The 27576-nt window shown below is 32.9% G+C and overlaps 1 protein-coding gene across 1 annotated transcript; it reads right to left on the reverse strand.

The window, feature by feature from the left end:
* Positions 1-625: 625 nt before the first annotated feature.
* Positions 626-27576, reverse strand: LOC128660135 (xin actin-binding repeat-containing protein 1-like). The gene is made up of 4 exons (XM_053713782.1): positions 27444-27576; positions 13466-13605; positions 4277-9569; positions 626-4156 (listed from the first exon to the last, which is right to left on the reverse strand). Exons 3-4 carry the CDS (start codon positions 9567-9569, stop codon positions 2514-2516), a joined length of 6936 nt encoding a protein of 2311 aa, XP_053569757.1. The 5' UTR covers positions 13466-13605; positions 27444-27576; the 3' UTR covers positions 626-2513.

Here is a 27576-nt window from a genome sequence, read left to right on the forward strand (position 1 = left end):
TAAGGGACCTTCTGCAACAAGTAATCAGAGTAGATTCCGGAATAATATATTTTTAAATCTTTTCATAACATTATGCTCTCTGATGCATGCATCGTATACTAATTTTGAAAATGCTTTAAAAGGTACATTTTGTAAGTAGAAAGCTACAATTAATATGATGTTAAAGTAGTTTTGTTATATATGCATAATATATATCAGTAATCAAGGACTGCATTGCTTATATTTATATACAAAATTAATTATTTATAAACATGCCACTTTCTCTTTGTTGGCTAACTTTACAAGGAGTTGTAAATTCTGAGAAGTCCGGGATATGTACCTGGAAAATTCACTTAAATATCAATATCTCCTCTCTTTTGCTGTGACCAATCATATACTATATGTATGCACATCGCCTCCTGCACTAATCTAACCAATCAGAGTGCAATAATTAGCTAATTATGCAGAATATAATCCAGTCTTTCTAGAGTGTGTGGAGAATATATTACAGGAGAAACAGATTTTATTGTTGTGCTTTTTTTTATGGAAAAACTTTATCAAGAGTTAATTTAAATACATTTAATACATATATAAAAAATACTGTTTTGTGTAGCTTAGTCAGAGAAAATAAAAATAACACATAATGTTAATGGAAATACGTTTCTTTAATTTTAATCAATAACATTTTTTTGAAGATACAAAACAGTTTTTATGATAAAAGATCCGCCAAAATTACAAAGAAACTGACAATATTAAATGCAACAAATTAGTGGATACAACTAAAGTGGATAAAAATCACCTTTGAGGAACAATAAATTAATATTTGAAATATTTAAATTATCTAACATATATTTATGTTAAAAAAGGATCATCATCATGGAACTAAAACATAGATCATATAAAGAGTCATGTTTTAAATGCTGTTTAACCCTTTAAGGACACAGCTTTCAGTTTGCTCAATTGTTTTATGATGGAAAAATTCCGTCATATGTCCTTAAGAGGTTAAATACATCTGGTTGAATATATGCATATATATGCAAGTGTCGTTTATGCTAAATACATGATGTCAGATTTATATTAGAATATTCTACTTTTATTTATGATGTGCAAGCTATAATATTTTTGCTAATATTCAAACGTCTGAATTTCATCTAGGGAAAAAAATTATTTGCAAGTGTGAAAAGAAAAGTTTGGTTTATTGAGGACATGTACATGATTTTTGTAAGCAAGAATAGCTCAAATACATTTTCTAATTCCCCCTCTTAGATAAAATAAAGAACAAAACAAAGAATAAAACAGTTGATTTCAATGTGCCAACTTGTCACCTTGGGTTTAATTCTCAAAATCTCTAATTTTGAAGACCTGACAGAGGCAGAGCTCACTGATTTCTTAAAGAAAAAACATTGAACTTTGGAAAACGCTGTAACTTTTTTTCCCTTACAAATTAATGTGCAGAACCTAGCAGGGGAGTGCTAAGTTAACAAGTGAACACCTATGTAGATAATAAATCTACATTTGAAGCAAATAAAAATGAAACAATTTGAGTGCAGTGTAACTTGTATTTTCTTCTAGTTTTGTATATATTATACCTTCTCTCAGTTTTAAGGTATAGTATTTCAGATATTTAATAATCTCACCCTCATATAGTCAGTTACACCTGCATGGGTAAAATTAGTATATGCTCAGAGATTGTAACAAGTCCAAAGAAGTCCCTTTTCAGTACTCTCTGACACTACAAGAGCAATTATAACTAGTAAAAATAAAAAGTACTATCATGATTTTTACTCATTGTATTTCATACTTTATATTTAATCCTATAATGCTTTGAAGACTTTGTAATCAATTTAGACTTTATACTTTGTTCTGTGTTTATAGCAGTGTGTTTAGGATTGTGATTATTCAATTAATAATATTTTTTTCTATTTTTCTGTATATGTTTTGAAAATTATGATCATAGTCTATACAGTCACAAGTTTAACCCTAAATACAATGCTTAATACAAATCAGCAAAAAATCTACAAAGTCTAAAAACACTAAATACAAAGCACAAAACACAATCTAAAATGTCCTTTATTAACAAATAAAATTGTCCAAGTAAAATTGATCTTTCTAGAACTCTGCAGGAGACCTTTTAGTACTGACATATTTTGAGATATTCTTACCTTAGCAGTGAGCTTTGAAGAATCTCCCCCTAAATATTAAAGAGCATAAGAATGTGCTTAATTCTTAAACAAAAACCTTTTTATTTCATGAAGTTTGTTTATTAAATAATATATTGCTACACCATGGCAAAAGCTAGTTTGAGTACAGTATGATGGTTGCTGTACATAAAATGACTGGGTACATTTTTGGAAAGCAAAAATATACTTCTGATAAGTAAATACATTAAACCACTGTCAGTCTATAATGCCCTGTCAAAATATTGTTGTTCCATAAAAAAAATATAAAATTGTGTATACAAATACAAAAACTTATGTTGCCTGATAATTCTAAAATAAATATATAAATAGACAATGAAGGACTCTAACAATACATTATTTCTTTTTTGAATTTGAATTGCCAAATGTAACAAACACTACACCAGTATTGCTTGCTTCACCAGAATTTTCTATGGATGCAATTGCACGTCTTCTAAGTAGAGGAGAGGCTGTTACTTCATATCGGGGTGGAGTGGATACAAACTCATATTTTGATGGACTCTGAGTGTCTGATTGCTTTGTAACTGTCGTTGATGTTTTTGATCGAGAGATTTTGTTACCAAACTGGTCAGATTCTTCATACTTTTCAGTCACTATTGTTGTCCCAATTAATTTTGGACTTTCAGTTCCAGTCTTCAACTCTAAGACACTTTTTTGTCTGCGAGAGTTTAGTGGGCTTGAGGGTGAGGAAAGGTTTAGATGAGAATTATGAGAGCAGTTGACATTAGCTTTAATATTGCTGCATTTATTAAACTGGTCAGGCTCATATGTGCAGTTGGAACTTGATCCTTTTTGTACCTGTTCCTTTTCACCAATATTTTGCCCATGTAAACTAGGTATATCTTGAGGATCTTTTGGAGTGTAAGCTGCAGGTAAACATCCCCCATTCTGTTGGGAGGGTTTCCTGACTGCAGACTCTATGGTAATAAATGATGGGGATGCAGGGGACATTGATCTGTTTGAAACACTGGTAACATCTAGTTCATTCTTTTTACTTTCAGTTATTTCTTGATGATTTGTAGCTTCTACAGCTTTTTGGAGGGAAAGTTCTGTTGGTTTGTCTGGTTTTGCTTTGCTAGACACTATGCTTATTTTTCTGATATTATTTGTTGGAGTCACATTTGTTGAAGTTCCAAGGGACTCACGGAAAAGACCTGAGAGTCCAACAATATCAGATTCTGATTTTAAATTGGAAACTGAATAAAGAGCCTTTTTAATTGTTTCTTCAATGTCTAAAAGTTTTGACAAAGTTTGTTCTTTCAAATGTTTGATTTCTGCACTAGCCTTTTCAAGATCCTCATAAGCAAGTTCCATAGAAGAAATACTTTCTGTATCATCCTTTATCACCTCAAGGTTTTCATCTTTCTGAACCTCCTTTTCTCTAAGTTGATGACTTACACCATCTTGGCTAATATCTACCCAGTCCTGGACATTTTCAAATATATTTTTCATGGAGCTCACATCCACATTAGATGTATCCTCTTCTAGCTCTTTTACTTTGTTGAGAATCTTTTGTAGCTCATCTTGTTTTCTCAAGTTTTCATAAATATCCATTGCTGCCTTCACATTTCCTTTCATTATCTCGTCCTTGTGGACAGATAATCTTTTGCGTTTCTCATCTTCTGTTTCCTTTTTTCGTTTTACCCTCATTACCACACCTTGATAGTCTTTGGATTCTACAACAGTAACACCCTTTCTGCGTTTTACATTTTCACAACCTTCCCAAGTCTGGCTCATTGTTTTGTCACACTTTTCATCTTTAACCAACACTTTATTTTCTAAAATAGGTACATGTTCCACTTCTTCTGTCTGAACAAATATCTCACAGGGTGTTAAATTATTATCTTTTTTTTGCAGCATTTTTGGATTAGAAACAATTACTTTATGTTCCTCTGGGCATGGGCAGCTTTGGGTTTCTGATGGAAATATTTGTTTTTGCTCCTCATGGGACCTGTAAAGGAGTATTTCACTTTTGGTATCTACTTTTGAATGTTTAGATGGACATCCATAAGGTTTTTCTGGAGCTTCATCCCCTGCACATTCTTCCAACCCAGTTGTGTTTGTAGAATTTGTAACTGGGTTAATGTTCCCTGCAACACTTGAAGTTGTAGGCTTATTATGCAATGAGGCTGCTTTCAGCTGAGATTTTGTGCTATGATGTGTAGCTGGTTGGCTATATGCAAGTAGGTGCTTTGGTTTGGGAGGTGGTACTGGCTTTATTCTTTGTGGCATTAAAGTTTGGGATGTGGATAAGCCATTTCCATTCTCATCTAATGTATTTTCACTTGTCTTACTTGGAACAGACTCTGTATTTTTTTTGACAGAATTTTTCATGGTTGTAGATTTGTCCTTTCTTTCTTCTACAATGTTTGCCTTCAAAGGTTGTGGACTTTCTTTTCCCATCACAGTAGCTGAAGGAACAGGAAAGTTGTTATCAGATTGTTGTATGGTCTCCACTGTATCCTGATTGCTAATCTGCTGAGCATCATTGTTTGTTTTATACCCTGAGTATGACTTCCCTGCATTTTTGTATATCATAGCTGCTTTAAAGTCCCCTTTTGAAATATTAACATTAGACTTTTCCAAGGATTGCAAGGCAGATGCTAGGTTACCTTTAATAACTTCCTCTTTTTCTAGCTCTTTTTGTTCTAATGAAGAACTCTGCAATGCTCTAATAGCTGCCTTTACATCCCCTCTTACAATATCATTCTCTCTTTCTTCTTGCACTGATTGCATATTATAATCAGAATCAATAAAAGGATTTAAATATTTTTTGGGATGCTCAGGAAGATTAATAACATTTTTAATACTATCTTCTGTACTAGGTACCATTTCTCTTTCCTGTCCAGATTTAAATAATTGCTGTACCTGAAATTCCTTCTCATGAGCACTGACCTTTTTTATTGATGCTGTGGACTTCTGAAGACTTGAATGAGACTTCTGTGTTTGTTGAACTGCACACATTGAACTTGTTGTTGTTTGCTTTGAGGCACATTCTTGATTTGTTATAGATGGTTGAACATTTGCCGTTGGACTGCTGACTTGAATTTCTTTTGTAGTCTTTTGCAACTTGCATTGAACTTGATGTTGAATGTTCTTAGCTTCCTCTGTGGCTTGTCTAAGATTAAGAAGTGCAGACTGAAGGTCACTCCTACTGTCAAACTCCTTTTCTTGGGTATTTCCCTCAACCAACCATGGTTTTTGGGGGACAGATCTATTTGATTCTTCATTAGCTATGACTTGTTGGTTTGATTGGCTTGGAAATTGTGTGGTGTTGTTTTCTTCTGTTTTGTATTCTTTTTGAGATTTTTCAAGTTGTTGTGTGGATTTATCGGCAAGGTAGACAATGGAGTGTAGAGGAGGGCTGTATAATACTTGTACTGATTCTTTTTTGAGATTGCTTGTGTTTTGGATGACTGGAGTTTTTGTTATTATTTCAGTTGGCATGTTTGTATCCTGATGTATCTGTTCAATACCTTGACTCTGAGAAAGGATAAGGTTTTCTATTTCAGAATCTGACTGAAGATTTCTTAAGTACTCTAGATTTCCTTTTTCAATGCAACTTTTGTATAACTGTACGTTTCCTTTTTCATTTTGCTCTCGTATAACAGAAGCTTTTGTATTAGGTTCTTGGCTACAGGCAATGAGGGTTCCAATGGTTGACTTTACATCTCCTTTTACATTGTCCTCTTCACCAACATGAAATACAAAATGTGTTGAAACACAATAGATTATAATTTTAACTGAGGCTGTTTCAGATTCTTCCATTATAATGCCAGTCTTCAATGACAAATCTTTGTTGAGGAGAAATTGAAGAGCTTTAGTTACATTATCCTTTACTTTAGCTTCTTCTTGTACTCCTGAATCACTTTGATTTAACAGCTGGAGCTTAGTAATGTGGAGCTCTCCCATGCTGTTCTCCACTACCAGATCCCCGTGGGGTTCAATATCCGCTCTGTGAAGTAATTGCAACAATATTCTTTGCAAGTTGCCTCCCACTATCTCTTCCTTTAGAATTTCTGTTGTAGCTGGTTTGCTTAATTGGTATTTTGCCATTTTAACATTTCCTTCATTAACACCTTCAATAATAATTCCTTTGTGTTGAATTATTTGGGAAGAATAAAAGGCTGTCAGGGTATCTTTTATATGTATTTCTTTATCTTCTTCACCAATTGTTCTGCCAGAATTGAATTCGTCTAGAGGAGTACTTTCAAAAAGCCATGTTGTGCTTTTTACATTATGTTTTGGAAGCACTTCATTAACCTGGGGAGTTAAGGAAGTATCAGTATCTTTGAGACTATCTAGTGGCTGAGACTCAAATAACCAGGTACACCTCTTAACATCACCCTTTTGGCTGTCTTCACGCTGCACAGTTACAATGCCACAGTGTTCTTCAGAATCTCCTTTCAAACAGTCAATAGGCTGATTTTCAAAGAGCCAAGTAGATGTTCTAACATTTCCTTTCTGGACATCACTGACACTTACCAGTCTGACATATTTCTTCTGATTTATCTGTTGTGATTCAAATAATTGTTTGTTCAACTGCACATCTCCCTTTTGCACATCATCAACTGTTGTCCTGCATTCCTTTCCATTTCCAGAGATAGAATCAAGTGGTTCTGTTTCAAACCTCCATCGAGCAGACCTTACACAGCCCTTCTCAAAATCTTCTTGCGTCACAGCTCTGATGACAAAAACCTCCTCATCTTTATTAATTCTATCAAGAGGTTTAGTTTCAAACAACCATTTTGCCCCTCTGACATCACCTTTCATAATTTCCTCTTTCTTTACAGATGTGACTTCATGATATTCACCACCTTTGTCTTGTATAGCATATAATGGCTTGCTTTCAAACAGCATAGTACATGACTTGACATCTCCTCTGCTGATATCTTCCTGTACTTTCTTGATTTCCGTTTCATCAACTTCTCGTTGAATCTGGTCTAAAGAATATGTTTCAAAAATGAATTTTTTCCCTCCAACATCCCCACTTCTGACATCCTTCTCTGGTGGAATTTCCAGAAACCCATCATTTTTGTTTGCCATAGAATCTATTGGACAGTTTTCAAAAAGCCATGTAAATTTGTTTACACAACCACTTTGGATACTTTCTTCCTTGCGTATGTCTGTTGTTTTCAAACTCGTTCCTTCTTTTGGTTTGGTTTCAAAGATTTCCTTTACTCTGGAAACTTCACCTGATTGAATCTCTACTCTGCTTGAGTATCTGATAATATTTTTAGATTGAACCGTAGATGAAATGTTTTCTAAGGGTTCTGTTTCAAACAGATGTTTGGTAGTTTTTACATCAACTCCTTTAAAACTGTCTTGTGATACTGTACTAATTTTGATGTATTGTTCCTCAGTGTCTCTCAAGGAATCTAATGGTTGTGTTTCAAACATCCATGTAGTGGACTTAACATCTCCCTGAGGTAGTTTTTCTTTTTCTTGATTTTTCTCTGATTTATCATACAAAGCATCAACAGGTTGTGTTTCAAACAACCACCGATATTTCTTGACATCACCTTTTTGCGAGTTTTCCTTCTGTACTGAGGAATGTTTTTCAGTTTTATTTTTTTCCTCATGAATAACATCAACTGGTTGAGTTTCAAAGAGCCATTTTGCAGTTCTCACATCTCCAGACATCATTTCTTGTTTTGTTATACCTTTGATAATATCTACCTTCTGGGTACTTCCATTAAATTGATCTAGTGGTTTTGTTTCAAACATCCATTTGTAATTTTTCACATCACCACTTATTATTTGTTCTCGACTGACAGATGTAACTTCATGAAAATTGCCCAAGCTATCCTCAATAGCATAAAGAGGAGTAGTTTCAAACAGAAGTTGATTTGCTTTTACATTGCCCACCTGCATTTCTTCCTGGTTACAAACAGAAACACTACTAGTATTTTTAATGCTGTCCAGAGGAAGTGTTTCAAACAGGTTCTTAAAAGATTTCACATCTCCTTTAACAATATCTTTCTTGCTGTTATCTTTTACTGATTCCTCTTCTGTTTTGGAAATGCTGTCAAGGGAACAGGTTTCAAAGACTTGTTTTTTTTGTTTTACGTCTCCTTTTTCTTGATTTGGCAGCTCAAATCTTTGTAGCTGTCCAACTTCAAAATTGCCCTTAAGTGTTTCCATTGGTTGAGTTTCAAACAGCCACAAGGAGGACTTTACATCGCCTGCAAGTACTTCTTCTTTGGCAACCATTTTACCAGCACAGTCTTCATTTATTGAGCTACACGGTTGGATTTCAAAGAGATTGCGCTGTTTACTTACATCTGCTCCTTGGATGTTATCAGATGATGCCTGGAAAACTCCCTCATCTACAAATTCTTTAATAGTGTCCAGTGGCTGTGTTTCAAATACCCACTTTTTTGCATTTACCCCTCCTTTTTCTAGCTCTTCCAGTGAAATACCTCGAATAATATGAATGTTAGTGGAATCCTTGTGAAAAGTATCCAAGGGTTGAGTTTCAAATAACCATCTTGTTGTGTTCACATTGTTGATTTGAGTATCTTCTCTGCAGACAGATTTAATTTCATGAATATTTCCAGTCTTGTCTCTAATGGCACATAAAGGTTCTGTCTGAAACAGTTTCACAGTTTTCTTCACATCTCCTTTTAGTTCCTGTATTTCAGATTTCAGCTGTAGAATACTCTGTTCTTCAACAGAGTTGCATCGACCTACTTCACTTAAGGAATGGGTTTCAAAGAGAAATTTTGTGCCTTTCACATCTCCTCTTTCAACTGGCTCTTTCAAAACTGCTTCCTGAACATCTGTGTCACTGGTATATATTTTATTTAATGAATCAAGAGGTTGTGTTTCAAATAACCACAAGGCTGTTTTTACATCTCCTTTTGTATTTTCTCTATCACTTTCAGAGGTAAACAGTGCACCACCCTTTTCTGGTTGACCTTTAAATTTGAGTGATGTATTTTTTACATTACCACCAATCACACCCTCTTCATCTGCTAGTTTTGTAGTACCCTTATGCTCTCCAATTGAATCTAGAGTCCAATTTTCAAAGATCCAACGCATGGACTGCACATCACCTGGTAAAACTGCATCCAGATTAATGGATGATTGTTGATTTGGCTCGTCTGTACTTATCAGTTCAGAGAGATCATGGCTCACAGCTTGCTCTAAATGTTTTCTTAATTCTGGATGCATGTGTCGATAAAGCCTTTTTACTTCATTTGCTTGACGTTGCTCATAAAACTTAGCAAATGACTCTTTAGGAGGTGGTAAAGGCATACTGCATTTTTCTTGTTCTCTAGATGACACAGACAGGGTATGGCCTGAATCCAGTGGTGGAGGTGGTGGGAGAGGAAGATCTTCTGCCTTGTTTTCAGTATGGTTAGATGAGCTGATCAAGTTGGCTGCCATCTTAAGAAAGAAATACAAGTGTTTTTATAAATGTATCTAATTTAAAAAAATGACTGTTAGTATTAAAGAGCAAATAAAAAGAACATAATATTGTTATATTAAATAGGACCCTAGCTTAAAGGGACAATAAACACCTTGTAATTACAAGACATTTCCATTTTGTTACTATAGGCTAACATATCAGTGAACTCTGAACATTTTTAAAACATTTAAACATATTTTTTGCTTCAATTGTTTTTAAACAGCCAAACTCCACCCACCACTGGCCTTATTTGGAGGACCCAATGTGGGCTTGAGTCTGCAGACAACAAGGCTACCCATGGTCATTAGGTTAGTATAAACTGAATTGTTTTGCAGGCATTATTATTCAAAGTAAATTAGGGAAATGTATGTAGCAGGATTAGCCTTGAGAAGTTAGTAGGATGCATTTCAAGTTCAGTGAATTATAAAATCCTGAGTTTTCAGGGCTAAATTACATAAGGGGGGGGGGGGGGTAAAATCTCAAGGAGTTTACTGCTCCTTTAATATAATCAACAAGTTTGCTGAATACTATTCTGAAGTTTTCCCATCCATTCATTCTCTGTAGCTGATAATGAAATATAGCAAGCTCCTGGAGGAAACGTCATATTATATGGATAATAGTATTGGTGCATACACGCTAGGCACACTTTATTACCACTCAAGCACATGAACTAATACTTTCCAAACTGAGACTGACTTTTATTGGCTTGCTGAAGCTGTCCCCGAGCTTAATAGACTGAGCAGTTATAACATAATTCCTATAGAATGAAGATTTTCTATATATTGGTATTATGTCATTGAACCCAATTTAACTTTACACTATTATATCCATTTGAGTGGAATTGCTTGTGAAGAACAATACAATGCGAATACTTATGCCGAGCACATTAGGTTTGATGTAATTGCACTAAAAATTATAATATGTTGTTAAACTTAAAGCGACAGTCAAGTAAAAAAAAAAAACTTTCATGATTTAAATAGGGCATGTAATTTTAAACAACTTTCCAATTTACTTTTATTACAAATTTTGCTTTGTTCTCTTGGTATTCTTAGTTAAAGGCTAAATCTATGAGGTATATATGCTAATTTCTTAGACCTTGAAGGCCACCTCTAATCTGAATGCATTTTGACAGTTTTTCACCACTAGAGGGCGTTAGTTCATTTGTTTCATATAGATAACATTGAGCTCAGGCACGTGAAGCTCCTAAGAGCAAGCACTGATTGGCCAAAAATGCAAGTCTGTCAAAAGAACTGAAATAAGGGGGCAGTTTGTAGAGCCATAGCTACAAGGTAATCCCAGAGGTAAAAAGTATATTATTATAACTGTGTTGGTTATGCAAAATTTGGGAATGGGTAATAAAGGGATTATCTACCTTTTTAAACAACAAAAATTCTGGTGTTTACTGTCCCTTTAATACAGCATTTAGCTGTAAAATAATACAAACATGATCTGGTAGTTACATTGATAACATAATTCAATTAACTAGAAGTTGTTCACTGATTAAGGAAGCCACACAAATGACATAGGGCTAGATTACAAGTGGTGCAATATAGATATATTCTATGGATTGTTTACAATATTTTACAGTATGTATAATTATTGTAAAAAATGTAATATTTTTTTTAATATTTTATATTTAATATATCAATAACGAGCATTGAAGATAGCAATTCTTTATGTGCGTAAACCCGACAGTGGTAGTTTCAAGTTGGGAACACTGATTCGCGTTGCGCATATTTAACATTCCAATGTTCTTCACATAGAAAATAATGTACTTTTTTAAGTTAAATATATATATATATATATATATATATATATATATATATATATATATATATATATATATATATATATATGATACTGTTTATGTGAAATACATAACTATACCTATAGATCTATAAGAATAGATATATAGGTATAAGTATGTATAGATATATATAGAAATATGTATTTACAATAATAAGTACATTGTTCTGTAGGTGAAGAACATTGGAATGTGACATTTTCTCCTGTCGAGTTAGCGCATGAGTATAGGTGTTTGCGCTCTCCATTGACTTCTATGGGAAGAAGTTAACATGGTCACAATAATTTGTTTGAACTTGGAATACGCACGCTTTCCGATGTGCGCAAAAAGCCTCCATCTAGCGAAGTTTACTCTTGGGTGGGAGCACTAAATAGCGCTCCACTTGTAATCTAGCCCATAAATGTTAGGATCATATAATTTGTGCTTTAATGAAGTCCCTCTACCAAGAATTAGTAACTACCAAAAATGTATTTCAGCAGACAGCGGATTTTGCTTAGAGAATGGGTCACAATATATTAATCATCTGGTATAATTGTCCCTGGTTACCTATTTAAAAAAAAAAACTTCTACTCACCAATCCTATATTCTACCTCTCCCTCCAAACCACATTGTCCCCTTTCCTTTCCAAATGTATTAGCTTTGTATCTGATGGATTTATAGCTGAGCATATTTAACACAATGGTTCATATGCCCTTGCAAGCCTGCAAAATTTCCCAATATTGTGCTTATTATCGGTTAAAGGGACATTAAACGCAAATTTTTTCTTTAATGATTCAGATAGAGCATGCAATTTTAAGCAACTTTCTAATTTACTCCTATTATCAATTTTTCTTCGTTCTCTTGCAATCTTTCTTTAAAAAGCAGGAATGTGATACATAGGGGCAGGCCCATTTTTGGTTGAGAACCTAGGTTATGCTTACTTTATTGGTGGGTAAATGTCAGCCTCCAATAAGGAAGCACTATCCATGGTGCTGAGCCAAAATTGGGCTGGCTGCTAAGATTTACATTCATGATTTTCAAATAAAGATACCAGGAGATTGCAGAAAAATGATAATAGGAGTAAATTAGAAAGTTGCTTAAAAATTTCATTCGCTCTCTGAATCATGAAATATAAAAATTGGGTTCAGTGTCCCTTTAAAGGGACAGTAAAGTCAAAATAAAACTTTCATGATTCACATAGAGCATACATTTTTAAACAACTCTCTAACTTAGTTATTTTATCAAATTTGCTTTATTTTCTTGGTATCTTTTATTGAAGAGTAAAAATAGGTGGGTTCACAAGGGGCAGTTTGTAGAGGCTTGGATACAAGGTAACCTTAGAAGTAAAAAGTGTATTAATATAACTGTGTTTGTTATGCAAAACTGGGGAATGGGTAATAAAGAGATTATCTATCTTTTAAAACAATAAATATTCTGGTGTAGACTGTCCCTTTAAGTTGCATCATTACAATGAACAGTTTTTCTGATTTCACTCCCTTAAAAGATAAATGAAAATCCATTGCATTCCATCTACCCTGAGCTGACCTTGATAATAATATTTTTATGATAATTTAATGAGAAAATCTAAGTTAGTGTATATTATTATATGGAGGAGAAAGGCAAATTTGTAGCTGCACTAATTGGAAAACAGCAAAGGATTATTAAAGGAGCGTGTTAGCCAAATGCTGAAACACTTGTAAGTGATGCAGCATATATGTAAAAAATATAACTTGAAAAATGTCCTCAGTAGACACATCTTATTAAGGACTTTAACCGTCCAATCAGGTTGTTAGTCCCAGTACTTGCAAGGGAGCCTGCATCTGGCATGTGCAAGCACAGTCCCTTTATCATTATTAGAATAGCCAAATTAACACTTACATTTTCATTTTCATAAATGTAGATTAGAAATAAAACTTACATATTTTTCTAATTTTAACATTCTATTTTCATTTGCTTGAAGATATCATTTATATATATTTATAAAAAAATATATATAAATATATATATATATATATATATATATATATATATATATACATACATACACACACCACACACAGGTGACAAGAATTTATGGAATGTCAGACTTACTGGTTTGTGCTTTCTGAAGCAGCTGTCACAAGAAGAAATAGTTCCGATCCTCACCACACTAAAGTAGTTGATCTATTCTGTCTTTGTGGAAATTTCCTTCTGATGTCTCTTCTCTGGTATGTGAATGAGCGTCTTCTCATCTAAAACAATGACATCAACATGTCTTTTTATAACTCAGGTCAGAACCCAACTTGCGACATATATAAAGTAAACAAGTGTGTTCTGCAGTTTGTTTTTTAAACTACCAAAGCATGCATATATAGATACCAATATGAGAGAAATACAAATTATGTGAATATATAAAATGATGAAGAAAACAGGAAATTTATTTTACAGGAAAAATCCTCAGTGTAAAAAAAAAAAAGCATACACCAACATTGGACTGCATTAAGGAAATTAAATAGCTGCCTTTGAGGGGGGAAATACTACATGTGAGCTAATATGTAAATACAAGTCTTGTAGTTTTACATAAATATATTACTTGTAAATGACTTGTCAAATCCAGACAACTTTCAATCTAAGTTTGGGGGTTTAAAGTTACATACACTGCACCTGTCTACTTGTTATATTTAGGACTTAAAAAAAAACGAATTCTAAAAATTCTCAGGTGTAAAATAGTTAGATAAACATATCTATTTCAATTGGAATGTATCTCCTGTAACAATGACTTAAAGGGATAGCCTACTCCAGAATTGTTATTGTTTAAAAGGAAAGATAATCCCATTCCCCAGTTTTGTATAACCACATGGTTATATTAATATACTTTTTACCTCTGTGATTACCTTGTATCTAAGCCTCTGCAGACTGCCCCTTATTTCAGTTCTTTTGACAGACTTGCATTTTAGCCAATCAGTGCCCTCTCATAAGTAACTCAACGGGTATGAGCACAATGCTATCTATATGGCAAACTTGAACTAACACCCTCTAGCTGTGAAAAAATGTCAAATGCATTCAGATAAGAGGCGACCTTCAAGGGTTAAGAAATTAGCATATGAGCCTACCTAGGTTTAGGTTTCCACTAAGAATACCAAGACAACAAAGCAAATGTGATGATTAAAGTAAATTGGAAAGCTGTTTAAAATGACATGCCCTATCTGAATCATTAAAGTTTAATTTTGACTAGCCTGTCCCTTTAATGAGGTGCTTTATAATTTGGAAACTTCTTTTCTTATCATATTTTATTTGGATTTTCTTATCAGTACAGTTTTCGAAAATAAAAATAAGCAAGATTCATCAATGTTGTACAGAAATAACACAAAGAAAGAAAGAAAAAAATGAGTACAACACGTAATTCTAATTACTGTTACAATAAAGAAGAACAATAGCTGGTATAATAGTATAGCCCAGGCCCAATTTATAATGTAACTCAAAAAGTCATTTAGAATTCTCTGTCCTCATAATTTCAAAGAGGGAAAAGTGGGTGATGGTGGCAGATAGGAGGGGGAGGATGATCAATTATATATCTAGATATTGTTAACACTGCTGTAGACAAGAGTCACCTTGCTATTGTGTTATTAATAAAACAGGTCTGTATATATTGTTCCCAATAAAATGCAATGGCTATAGCAGCTAAAGGTTTAATTTTAAGGGAAGGTCAATTGTTGTTTATTAGTAGTACCTCTGCTTTACACTAACAGTCTGACTACTTGCTGCACTGGTTATAACCTACAGATTTTTTTTAATGAAATTAGACTTTGCATCGTGTAAATTTGGTGCAATGTCAGTTTAAAAAAAAACCCCCACAATCAATCAGATTTAAGTTTGAACAATTCAACAAGTTATTTTTTATAATAATTGGACTTAAACCCAAGTTCAAGTAACCCAGTTTGATCTACTTCAACCAACTGTTTCTAGCCAAAAAGTAGAGTAAATGTATCCTTGTTTAAATGTTTGTTTATGTGTAGCCTTAGCATCATTTTATAATTTCCTAACATGTTTTATACATCTTTTGACATCTTTAAAACAAAATAAATACATAAAATGGATTTTAGAAAGTTTTCAAGCCACCAATTCTAAATTAATAGGCAGTGCAAAATAAAATTCCAAATGCAAACAATGCAAATTTGTTCAGTTGTAATTGTGTTATATTCCCCCAGGATGTTTTGAAAACAAAAAAAACAAAAAACAAAAAAAACAAAAAATCAGATAACATAGAAACATGACGAGGCCTGATTTTATATATATAAAAAAAATGAAACAAACAATTGTGATAAAAAATGTCAGGGGTGCTTCTTGAGTGTAAAACATAATGTTTATAAAAAAAAAATACCAGAAAATATCTGTCAACAATATAAACTTTATTTAGAATATAAAAGTTGCAATAAAAATCTCTATACAAAAGCAGCCTTTCTTAATAAGTTATATTAATCTTTGAAAGATTAAATATGTTTTGTATGTGTGACTTTGTTCCTTTTTCTTATAAATTATTAGAACAAATAAAAGCCAAAGTAATTTTTTTTTCTATTTTAATTTAAAATATATTACATATATTGGTTTGATGAATGTGGGTGTTGTCCTTATGAGCCAGTAATCAAACTGTTCCTGAGAATGAGTTTTTTTACAGTTTAATGTAGTACCCACTTTTACATTTAAATGGATTCTAAATAAACACTTCTTTTATCCATATTTTTTTTTTACTAATTACCGTAGAATAAAATAATTTTCATGGAACTAGTCATCTAAACTCCAGTGTGTAGATTATTCATGCAGAAATGTTTTGAAATGCTGAAAGCATGTATGATAAAAATAATGTACGACTCAACTCAAGCTTTTCTATATTATATATATTGTCAATTAAAGGGACATAAAAATAAGCTGTATTGTTAGTTAAGCATATTTATACACAGTATCCTCTGCCATATGTGTTTAACCTCTGCTAAAGGTTAAACACTTAGGCAAACGTGTGTATCTGCAGATAGAGAGGCATTCATGTAGAATAGCTGCCGAGTGTCTCACTAGCCATTTGTTTGCTGATTTGCGTGTTCATTTTTATGAGGTCAGCAAGGGAGCATGCATAAGGGCTCTAAGCACAATGGTGTATTAAAGGGACACTAAAGTAAAAAATAAACTTTAATTATTCAGATAGAGCATTCAGTTTTAAAGGGACATGAAACCCCAAAAGTTTCTTCCATGATTCAGATAGAGCATGCAGTTTTAAAGGGACATGAAACCCCAAAAGTTTCTTCCATGATTCAGATAGAGCATGGAGTTTTAAACAACTTTTCAATGTATGTCTACTATCTAATATGCTTTGTTCTTTTTTATCTTTTGTAGAAAAACATGCCTGGGTAGGCTTAGGAGCTAATGCTGATTGGTGGCTGCACATATATAACTCTTATCAGTGACTTTCTGAAATGTTTAGCTAGCTCCTAGCTGAATTGGAAAGTTGTTTATAATTGAATGCTCTATCTGAATCTTGAAAGAAAAAGTTTGGGTTTAATGTCCCTTTAAGAGATTTTCCAAATTACTTCCATTATCAAATTGCGCACAGTCTTTTTTTATGCACACTTTCTGAGGAACAACTCCTGTTGATTATGTGCAAGAGTTCACAGTGTAAATGTATACACTGATGGCTGTCACATGATACAGGGGGACAACAAATTAAAGTACAAAAATCTACTACTCATTTAAAATTCAAACTAATTGCTATTGCATTGTCTTTTTATTATAAACTTTCTGATTGTGCAATTCTTCCGTATTTAATGGTGATCACACCAATTCAATATGTTAAACATATTTATAATTCAATTTTAACTATACTGATAACACTTTTAAAATAAATATATGTACATTAAGTTTGACTCCAGACTTCTTCCAGCTTTTTTTTTTCATTAACTATTTCTGAATAGACCACTAAATGTTTGTCTCTTTAGAAAACCACATTATTGTGCAGGAAAACTAATTTAAAAAATAATCTGCCCTATCAATAAAGTCAGATTATTTTTTGATTAGAAAAACATGTCTTTAGCTTGCAACTGAATAATCACTGTGCCAAATAATAATGGTTACTAGAACCAAAGAACAACTAACTATTCGTGATATTTGCAATCTCAAGATTTAATTTAAATTCAGTTAAATTTGAGTCACATTCCACCTATAGCCACAACAGCAACTAATTCCTTATCACTAGATAAGCTCGGCTAAAATTAGCCACACATGTTGTGGTACAAGTATTCCAGGTATGCACGTTACACCAGGACAAAGTACTTCTCAGATAACTATGGAACCGTGCTATGTAGGGACAGCATTTAGTTGTGGAGGACTCTGCCGCACTTTACGCCTGTACAGTTGCTGTTCTATTTAAAGGAACACAACCCCTTCACTCCCAAAGAGTTCTTAATTCTATTGATGTTTCTCCTTTGAAAACAATTTGGGTATCTGCTTAAAAACATTTTTTTTATTGACTCATATATTAGATATCTTCTAATCTGTCTAGATGATTAAAATCTTTAACCTTAAATTTCAGTTAATTCTCAGGAAATCCTAACATATTCCTATTTCCTTACCATATTGTTATCAGCCAGCATCTCACAAGGCTTATTCGTTTAAATGATATCAATATAATTAGATATTTTAATTAGTTTTATTATCTACTATTCCCTTAATAAGAAGGGCAAATTAGAAAAATTACACCATTTCTCTGTAAAACTAATAAATTCATAAAAGGAATTTCCCTAATAAAGATTCAGTTTATCAAGAATATAAACAGGTATTTAAAAGTTTTAGAATCTTTAAGAAATATAAAGACAGAACTCAAATACCTACTTCTGAGTAAATAATAGCAGCACATCACTACTATATTTCCCAAAAATCCACCTCTCACCCTATATATTATTTAAAAAACAGTCTCTAGCTATTGCCAGAGGTATGGCACATTCTTCATTATAGTATGAGATCTTCATGTTAAACAAAATCACCCACCTGTTATCTGCCATCGTGCACTGATGCTTTTGTAGACTGGAAAAACTCATTATGGAGGAACTAACTCACTGCCTATAAAAATGGAGCTGCAGACTCAGCACCAGCCCATACAAAACTGGCCATTAACTTCACTAATCCTTATCTGAGCTGCTGCCCATTTCATACATGGTACTCTGCAGGTTGTGAAATTGTGTCTGAACACTGAAAACATCATGTGACTGCCAGAGAACTCTGGGAGCTTAGAATGTGTATCTTTATATATGTGATGGGATAAGGGGAGCACATTTACAGCAATATTTATTTACAGAAGCAACATCCCTCTTCATTGGAAGCGCTTTGGATCAAAATTCTCCTCATCTGTCTAATGCATCTGTATTTTTATTTACTGTCTACCCGTGTCATTGTGTTTCCTACTCGTGAACCCAGTGATGTGGATGTTGGTGTTGCCCTGAACATAAATTATAATAATAATAATAATAATTAGTTAAAAGGACAGTATACACTCATTTTCATATAACTGCATGTAGACACTACTATAAAGAATAAGATGCACAGATACTGATATAAAAATCCAGTATAAAACTGTTTAAAAACTTACTTAGAAGCTTTCAGTTTAGCTCTGTTGAAAAGGCAGTTGGAAAGCCCACTGCAAGTGGGAAATAAGACCCTCCCCCCACTCCCCCTTCTTTTGCATATGAAAAGACCCTTTACACAAACAGGAGTAAGCTGGAGAAGGTAGCTGACGGTATTCAAATAAAACTTTGGGGCTTGGTTAGGAGTCTGAAAATCAGAGCAATGTTATTTAAAAATAAGCAAAACTATACATTTAAAAAAAAAAAAAAAAAACTTTATGGGCTTTATAAATAGATCATCTACAAAACATTTATGCAAAGAAAAAATGATTGTATAATGTCCCTTTAACTTATTATCAGGGATGGTTCTAGACCATAACATTTGGAGAAGATCATTTTGGGGTGCAAAATGTTACCCTGAAAGCTTAAAGGGACATGAAACACAGATTTATTTATTTAATGATTCAGATAGAGCATGCAAGTTTAAATGACTTTCTAATTTACTTTTATTTTCAAATTGTCCTAGTTCTCTTGGTATATATTTTTTGAAAAGCAGGACTGGAAGCTCATGAGCGTGCACGTGTCTGGAGCACTATAAGGCAGCAGGTTTGCAAGAATGTTATCCATTTGCAAGAGCACTAGATGGCAGCACTATTTCCTGCCATATAGTGCTCCAGAAACCTAACTATGTATCTCTTCAACAAAGAATACCATGAGAAGGAAGCAGATTTAATAATAAAGAAGTAAATAGGAAACAATTTTAAAAGTGTATGATCTGTCTGAATCACAAAGTAAATTGTTTGGGTTTCATATCCCTTTAATAATAAGGGTACCAGAGATACTGTTAGGGGACCTCATCTTTGACCATGCATTCCTACTTTTATTAATTCTTTCTTCTTGCTCTGTATAAAACAATGGGGTTGTTAAAACATTACACTAATTTGCAAATTTAGGTCACCTCTTTAAAGGGACATAAACCCAAAAAGTTAATTTTGTGATTCTGATAGAACATGCAGTTTTAAACAACTTTCCAATTTACTTCTGTTGTCTAATTTGCTTTGTTCTCTTGGTATCCTTGGAAGGTTGTTACAAATTGGAGTGGCCACAGTAACAAATATGGGAGCATGGCACCACCCCTCCAATAACACTAGAACCACAGCTGCTCATTATATATTATATGGTTTTGCAGTATTTACAATATGTGCACATACAGTATATGTTAATTCTAAACATGGCTAATCGTTAAACACCCAATTTGTTCACTGTATTTTCCTTAAAATAACTGTGATAATAGATAAATAGGTTTTTTGAAGTGATGGTCTGTCATTGATTTGAAAGAACAGCATTTAAACATGAACTTAACCAGGAAGTACCTATCAGCCAATGAACGTTTGCAGGAAGTACCTATCAGCCAATGAGCATTTGCAGGAAGTATCTATGACCCAATCAGCTTTATTAGAAACTATCTATAACTCAGTGAGCATTAGTAGGAAATGCAAAATAGATACTGCTGTATTAGTTTCAAATAAAATTTAAACATCATTTACTTTACATTGTGACACTAGTTGCTAGTGTTTTATTGATTATTGTAAATCACAGCGCAAGTGTGTGGTGTGCATATATATATATATATATAGATTTAAAGGGACATGAAACCGAAATATTTTCTTTCATGATTTATAAAGAGCAAGCAATTTTAAACAACTTTCTAATTTACTTCTATTATCTAATTTGATTCATTATCTTGATATCCTTTGCTGAAAAGCATATCTAGATAGGCTCAGTAGCTGCTGATTGGTGACTCCACATAGATGCCTCTTGTGATTGGCTCACCTCTGTGGATTGCTATTTCTTCAACAAAGTATATCTAAAGAATGAAGCAAATTAGATAATAGAAGTAAACTGGAATGTTGTTTAAAATTGCATTCACTAAAAGGGAATTGCTTCTTAAATGGCATGAAGACTGCCAGAGTTCATGAATTTATTTGGATTAGATTCAGTATGTAACATTATTGTGTCTTGACCGTGATTATGGTATTATACAGAGAATAATCAACATATTTATTTTATTTATACAATATCTTATACTTTTTATTCTAAAATATCTTGTTTTATGTATTTAATAGTTTTCAAATAATCTGTTATCTGATCATAAAACTAACCTGTGTATTTGGAACATTTTTTATACGGCTAGGGGGTGAATGACAATAATTTTTCAACCTAATGTTTATGTATACCATTCTGTAAAACTAGATTTGCAAAATTCCAAAAATACCTGGGCTAGCAGCCACTAAAAATTCCAACAGCATACCTCAAGCCATATTTTACCAATTAGGATTAGATCATACAATGTTGCACCAGAATGTCTCTTTAATTTGGAGTTACTAGATATTGTAGTGCTCTTGTCTTGTAAGCTATTAAGCAACTTTTCAAATGCACCCTTTTATCTATTAGGGACACAATAAAATATACTCTATAAAATCTCATATGTTTAGGATATTTAGATATGACGTGCTTGTGTTTGTCCCTAGTGCATTGGATCATGAATCTGTCACAAAGTTTTAGGAAAGAGCTAAAGTGAACAGATCTACCCTTTCTAATACTGACAGATAATCTCTCTGACAATGAACACAGTAAACAGTGGCATCTCTCATAGGGCTAGTCTTGTGGAATTCTCACACATGGCTGGGCAACCATAATTGCCAGATTAGGAGCCAGCATAAAATTCTATTCTATGGGACTTTATATTTTTCAGCCATTGATAAGGTGCCCGACCCATGGATTGAGAAGCTATTATACAGATGCCAATTAGCACACAAATGGGCATTATGAATTTGCTGGTGAAAAGATTATGATAAATTAATTTTGTGTAAATTCTCATTGGCAATTTTAGAGAGAATTTTAAGTAATATAAGAATAATTATGGTAGCTAATAAACTAAGTTTAAAAAGTAGTACTTTCTGCCATATTTGTAAAAAAAAAAACAAGAAAAAAAACCCAGGTAATTTTTTATTAGAAAATGTAATTCAAAAGCCTTAAATAACAAATCTTTAAAGGGACAGTAAACGCTGAGAGAATTTTATATAAAATGTTTAGTTAGTAATAATGAAACAGCTTTGCAATGTATTTTCATTCTTCATTTTGCCACCTTTTCATGTAAATGAAAAATTGCAAAATGTATTAAATGTATAAATTTGTAAAGATAACTAATAGGGCATCAAAGACATGTTTTATTTAAATTAAAATAATATATATATATATATAGTTGCACGTGTTCTTTGTAATCTCCCAGTTTCTTAACTGTAGATTTAATATATAGCTTTATATTATTCTTTTAATGAAAATTACATTTGTGAATTTGTATATAATCACTGATTGGAAAAGTTAGTGCAAAAATGTTAAATATTATCGTGCACTATTAATATTTAAATGTCTTCTAATTTACGTTTTACAAATTCATTTTATATAATGCTTCTAAATGCCAGAACATGTATTATAATTTGTGTTCGCTTATATTGAAAGGATATGAAGACATATGAACACTCTAGAGCATACCTCACTATGATATGGAAAATTGGTAAATTTCAGCCAAGGAGATTAAAGGCCTGATGATTAAAAGTTCTACGCTCTAGCAAGATTATCTAAGAAGTCTTGTCACTACTGCAAGGCCCATCAAACATTTTTAGAAAGCCTGACCTCAAATATTTTACATGACTTCTCTCCATGAAGACAAGTTTATGACCATCAGGCCATAAGGAACAGTGGAAATTGGAAATTCATTAAAATCGCATGCTCTATTAAAGTCATGATAGTTTTAATACTGACATTCATATCCCTTTAAGGATCATATAATATACATTAAAAATACAGAGATCAGCATAAATATAGGGGAGATGCATTAGTCAACCAAAAAAAAACCTATCTTCTTGAAATTCAATAAGACAGGATGTAAAAACTTAAAAACACAATCAGCTTGAAGAATGCAAAATATTTCCTATTACACTGAATAGGTTAATCTTACTTATGTTTTGCCAGCAGACTTGAGACTGATATCTACACTGACAGGGTTCATTTCCATTGACAAATCCAAAAGTAGAAGTAGCGAACTGAAAGGCATCGGCTGCATAAAATCCAAACTTTATTGAGTTCACAGTAAAACCAAGTCATACGGTCAGTACATAAAACAAAGAAATGATCAGGTGTGTGAACAGGAGCTCAATGCAGACGCGTTTCGTGCGCTTGCGCACTTGGTCACTGCATACCTGAGCTCCTGTTCAAGCACCTTTTTATAGTTCTCCACTTAAAGTGGTATACCCACATTTTAACACACCTGAAGGATTTGTAACGCCATTGCTCTTTCCATGTAGGTATAAGTTAACATTGTGTTAACATTGGATTTCTCGAAAATCCATGACAAGTTCATTGCTACGGTAACCCGACCTTATACAATAAAATTTACGTTTGATAATTGTGCTCCTTACCTGTAAATGCCTCTAGAGATACACAAAAACATAGAAACACTGAATACGTTTTTAAAAGGTTTTTAAAAAAGGAAATGAAATGAAATGAAAAAAATGTTTTATTTAAGGAATTTTTTTGTGGTTTTACTAAATGTTTAAATGTATTGATATATGTACTATTTACTGCTGCCCTAGGTATAGGCCTAATTGGAATGTTGTAGATATGTGATTGAATGTATATGTAAATACATATTAACATTTAAATAGGGACATAACTCCAACTAGTCCTATAACTGTGCCAGCAATAAATGTTACATATAATAATAAATGTATAAAGTGAAACACTTGTATTATTTGAAAACTTTAATATCTCAATGGAAAAGAGGCCTCAAAAAGCCTATTTTTCCTCTTTTACACCTAGTTGAGCACGCCCTAATGTTTGAGACCTTATTGACAGCTTCCGACAGTGTTTTAACTGTTTGCAGGTTCAATGTTCAGTTTCTATTTCCTTCTCTAACCGACAGTGCTCTGCTACTGCCAACTGGGCATTATGTGTTTAACCATTTTGCAGGTGTTAAATACATAGACATGCATCATCAGTAGGGCTCACATTACAGGCTCTAACAAATTACAATGTAATTTTTCCACTATTATGTCCCTTTAAAATTGCATTCCATGTCCCTTTAAAGTCATTTTTCTTTTAATAAATCATTTGACATAGCTTTTATAAAAAGAGCTGAATATACCACAGTGTCCTGTATAGTTAACAGAAAAGAAATCTGTTTTTGTAATAGCTATTAATACAGTAAAAAAAAAATAACAAATAAAAACAAGAGTTAAAACTTATTTAAAAACAAAGGTGGTTTATCAATAAAAAGATTTCTTACAATAATATAGATGTAGATTACATTCCTGCTGAAAAATGTATCACATACTTTTTGTACACAAATAATATCAGAGTTTAAAAAGGAGAAAGGAAAATAAGTTTTTCAACTGGAAAATAATTTACTTCAGTGCAAGTTGAATTACTTGAAGAGCACTGAGCATATAAATATCTTCTATTTGTTGTTAAACTGGCTGACATTATCACAAACTATGACAGACACTTTGCATGTTTCCGGGAGACAACTGCTGTGTGAGACAGATTTAGGCAAAATATAATACACTTTACAGTATTTTAGTCTTTGCACAATTCTACTCAAACACAAGAATGTGGAAGGGAATATTTTGAGCATAAGATTGGGGAGTGGGCACATGCAGCTGTCCCCTGGGCCTACGAAGTGATCTGCTTCAGTACTAGACAGCTGTCTTTAACAGGTCCTATCTTCTACATGGAAAAATCTCAGGCATTTTAAATAGCACTTTATTTGAAGATTGCAGTATTAACCATATCTTATCTGGTTAAAACATAATCACAGAAAAAATAAACATTCATAACCTAATCTCATGGGAACAAAAACATTTTTTTAAATCTGATATGCTTCCGACTGCAAAACATTTAAAAAAAAAAAATGAAATTCAGTAAAATCATAGCATTTGAAACTGCAATTTTGAGTTGCTTTGCAGTCCAGGGATAAAGCCCTTGAACTAAAAAAAAACCCAACTTATTATTTATCAACCCTTAAGAAATACAAATATATAAATGAGCAGCAATCACTGTAAAGAATTTTTCAGGGTCAGCTTTGTAAATTAATTTTGAGTAGAATATCTCTTTAAAGGGACAGTATACACAAATTTTCATTTAACTGTGCACTACTATGAAGAATAATATGCACAGATACTGATATAACAATCCAGTATAAAACCTTTTAAAAACATATTTAGAAGTGTTGAGGTTGTTAGACTGTGGCACCCACTGAAATTGGCCGAGAGCAGACCCCCCTGCATATGAACAGACCCATTATACAAACAGAAGCAATCTACAGTCTGTTTACATCAGTATACATCTAAAACTGTGGGGCTTGGTTAGGAGCCCAAAAATCAGCACAATGTTATTTAAAAATAAGCAGAACTATACATTTTTACAAAAACACCCCTAGGAGGGCTATATAAATGGATCATCTACAAAACATTTATGCAAAGAATAATTTAGTGTACAAAGTCCCTTTCATTCAATAAGTTTAAATACAACATAACAGAAAAAGCGATGCAAACAATATACATACATGATGCATTACTCGGGTTAAAACTACTGCAAATACAGTATATTGCAATATCTTTCTCAGTCAGGGGTTCACATGTCCGGTCCTCAGGACCCATAAACAGGTCAGATTTTCAACACGTCTGAAGGAGAACACCAGATATAACCAGCAGCTCAGTAAATGTGATTATCAAGGGAATCCTAGAAATCTGGCCTGTCAGTGTGTCCTGAGGAATGGAGTTGGGAAATCATGATCAAATATGATGTATAGATGAATATTCCTACTGGTACCGTCTAGCAGGATGGAAGGACTCTTTCTAGCCTTCATAGCAACACAGAAACGAAACATTATAGGGACATGGAAGTAAAAATGTAACTTTTATGATTCAGATGTTATTTAATTTTAAAAATGTTCCTAATTTGCTTATATTATCAAATGTAAGTCTTTCTTTTAAGGAAGGACATTTAGCTCCATTCCATTTGGGCATACTGAGGTATGCTAAGGAGTGTGCCTGCTTCTTCAGCACTATATATGTAAAGACATTGTAACAAATATTGTTTAAAAGACTACTGCCACGCAGTTCTCAAAACTTGTGCACGCTCTTGAGCTTACCTTAGTATGCTCTCATGGAAGGACCTGAGTCTCAACAAAGAATGTCAAGAGAAAAGAAGTATATTTTGTTATAGTGGAAGTAGAAAAAATGATTAAGTATAGTTATTTCCAACAGAGATATTTTCTATAAAATTCTAACTCAAACCAACCAACAAAATATTTTATTTATTTAAATTGATTGGTCCCAAAATCAAATTTTCATTATTGAGTATGTAACATTGTTTCAAACCTTGCTGCCATAGCGCTAAGGACACATGCATAATCCTGAGCATCTATCAGCCTAGCTAGATTTACTCTTCAACAAAGGATACCAAGATTACAAAGCAAATTTTATAATAGGAGTACATTGTACTTTTTTAAAATTGCTAAATGTTCTATCTATACCATGACTTTAATGTCCCTTTAAGGAACACTGGCAAAATATTGCATAATTTCACTCAAAACTATATTTGCCCATAGATCATATTATAGATCTAATTAAGCACAACCAAAACTCACATAACACAAACAATGATTTCCTAGTATTCCTTCTAAAGTGCCTTTAAGGCAGGAAACCCGTTGTATGACAGTTGTTTTGTGCTGTAGTGGTGATGAGGATTTTTATATGAACCAATAAATTACTGGACTTTTCTGCATTTATTGATATATGGATGATTTCCTAGTGGACGTCTAGATTCAATCTTAAAATGTTTGCAAGAGATAAAACAACATTTTCCTACTAAGCTATGATTGCTTCAGTTGCATTGTTTTAAAACTATTTTCATGTTTTAGAGCTGTTGCCTTATGTAAATAACAAACTCAAAAGTGATTAAAAAGCTACCAGAATTGCTTATATTTTGTGCACCCTAAACATTTTATTAGAAATCATAAAGAACAAATAAAAGTATTTTTTAAACTAACCTTAATGAGTATACATTGTAAAAAAAACAGTTACCTTAATAAAATATACAATGTAAATAAGTATATCTGAAAAAAAAAAGAATTTGCATGTTTGAATCTATCTATCTATCTATCTATATCTATCTATGTATCTATCTATTTATCTGTCTGTCTGTGGAAAAATATAACTAAAGTTTGCCAGTCAGGAGAAAAAAAGGTACTAGTATGTTCAATATTACTAGTCCAAATTGTTAAACTGTTTCTACTAGCTAGACTACTTGATATTAAATATATTAAATCACTTTCACAAACACACTCTATATTATTTGTATAGTTTAAAGTTATAGAATGCTATTTGTGTAATATATTTTATTTAATTAGTTTGGGTACTCACATGAAAAATGCAGTCCCAGGACAAAGCTGGCAGGAAATCCCAGAATCAGTAAAACTTGTTCAGCTAAAGAGATGTTGTATCCTTTGGAGGAGACCTGTTTCCCTCAGGTCTGGATCTTATTTGTTGTCTGAGG

Source organism: Bombina bombina, chromosome 5, assembly GCF_027579735.1.
Source record: "Bombina bombina isolate aBomBom1 chromosome 5, aBomBom1.pri, whole genome shotgun sequence".
In the NCBI taxonomy this organism is placed as follows: Eukaryota; Metazoa; Chordata; class Amphibia; order Anura; family Bombinatoridae; genus Bombina; species Bombina bombina.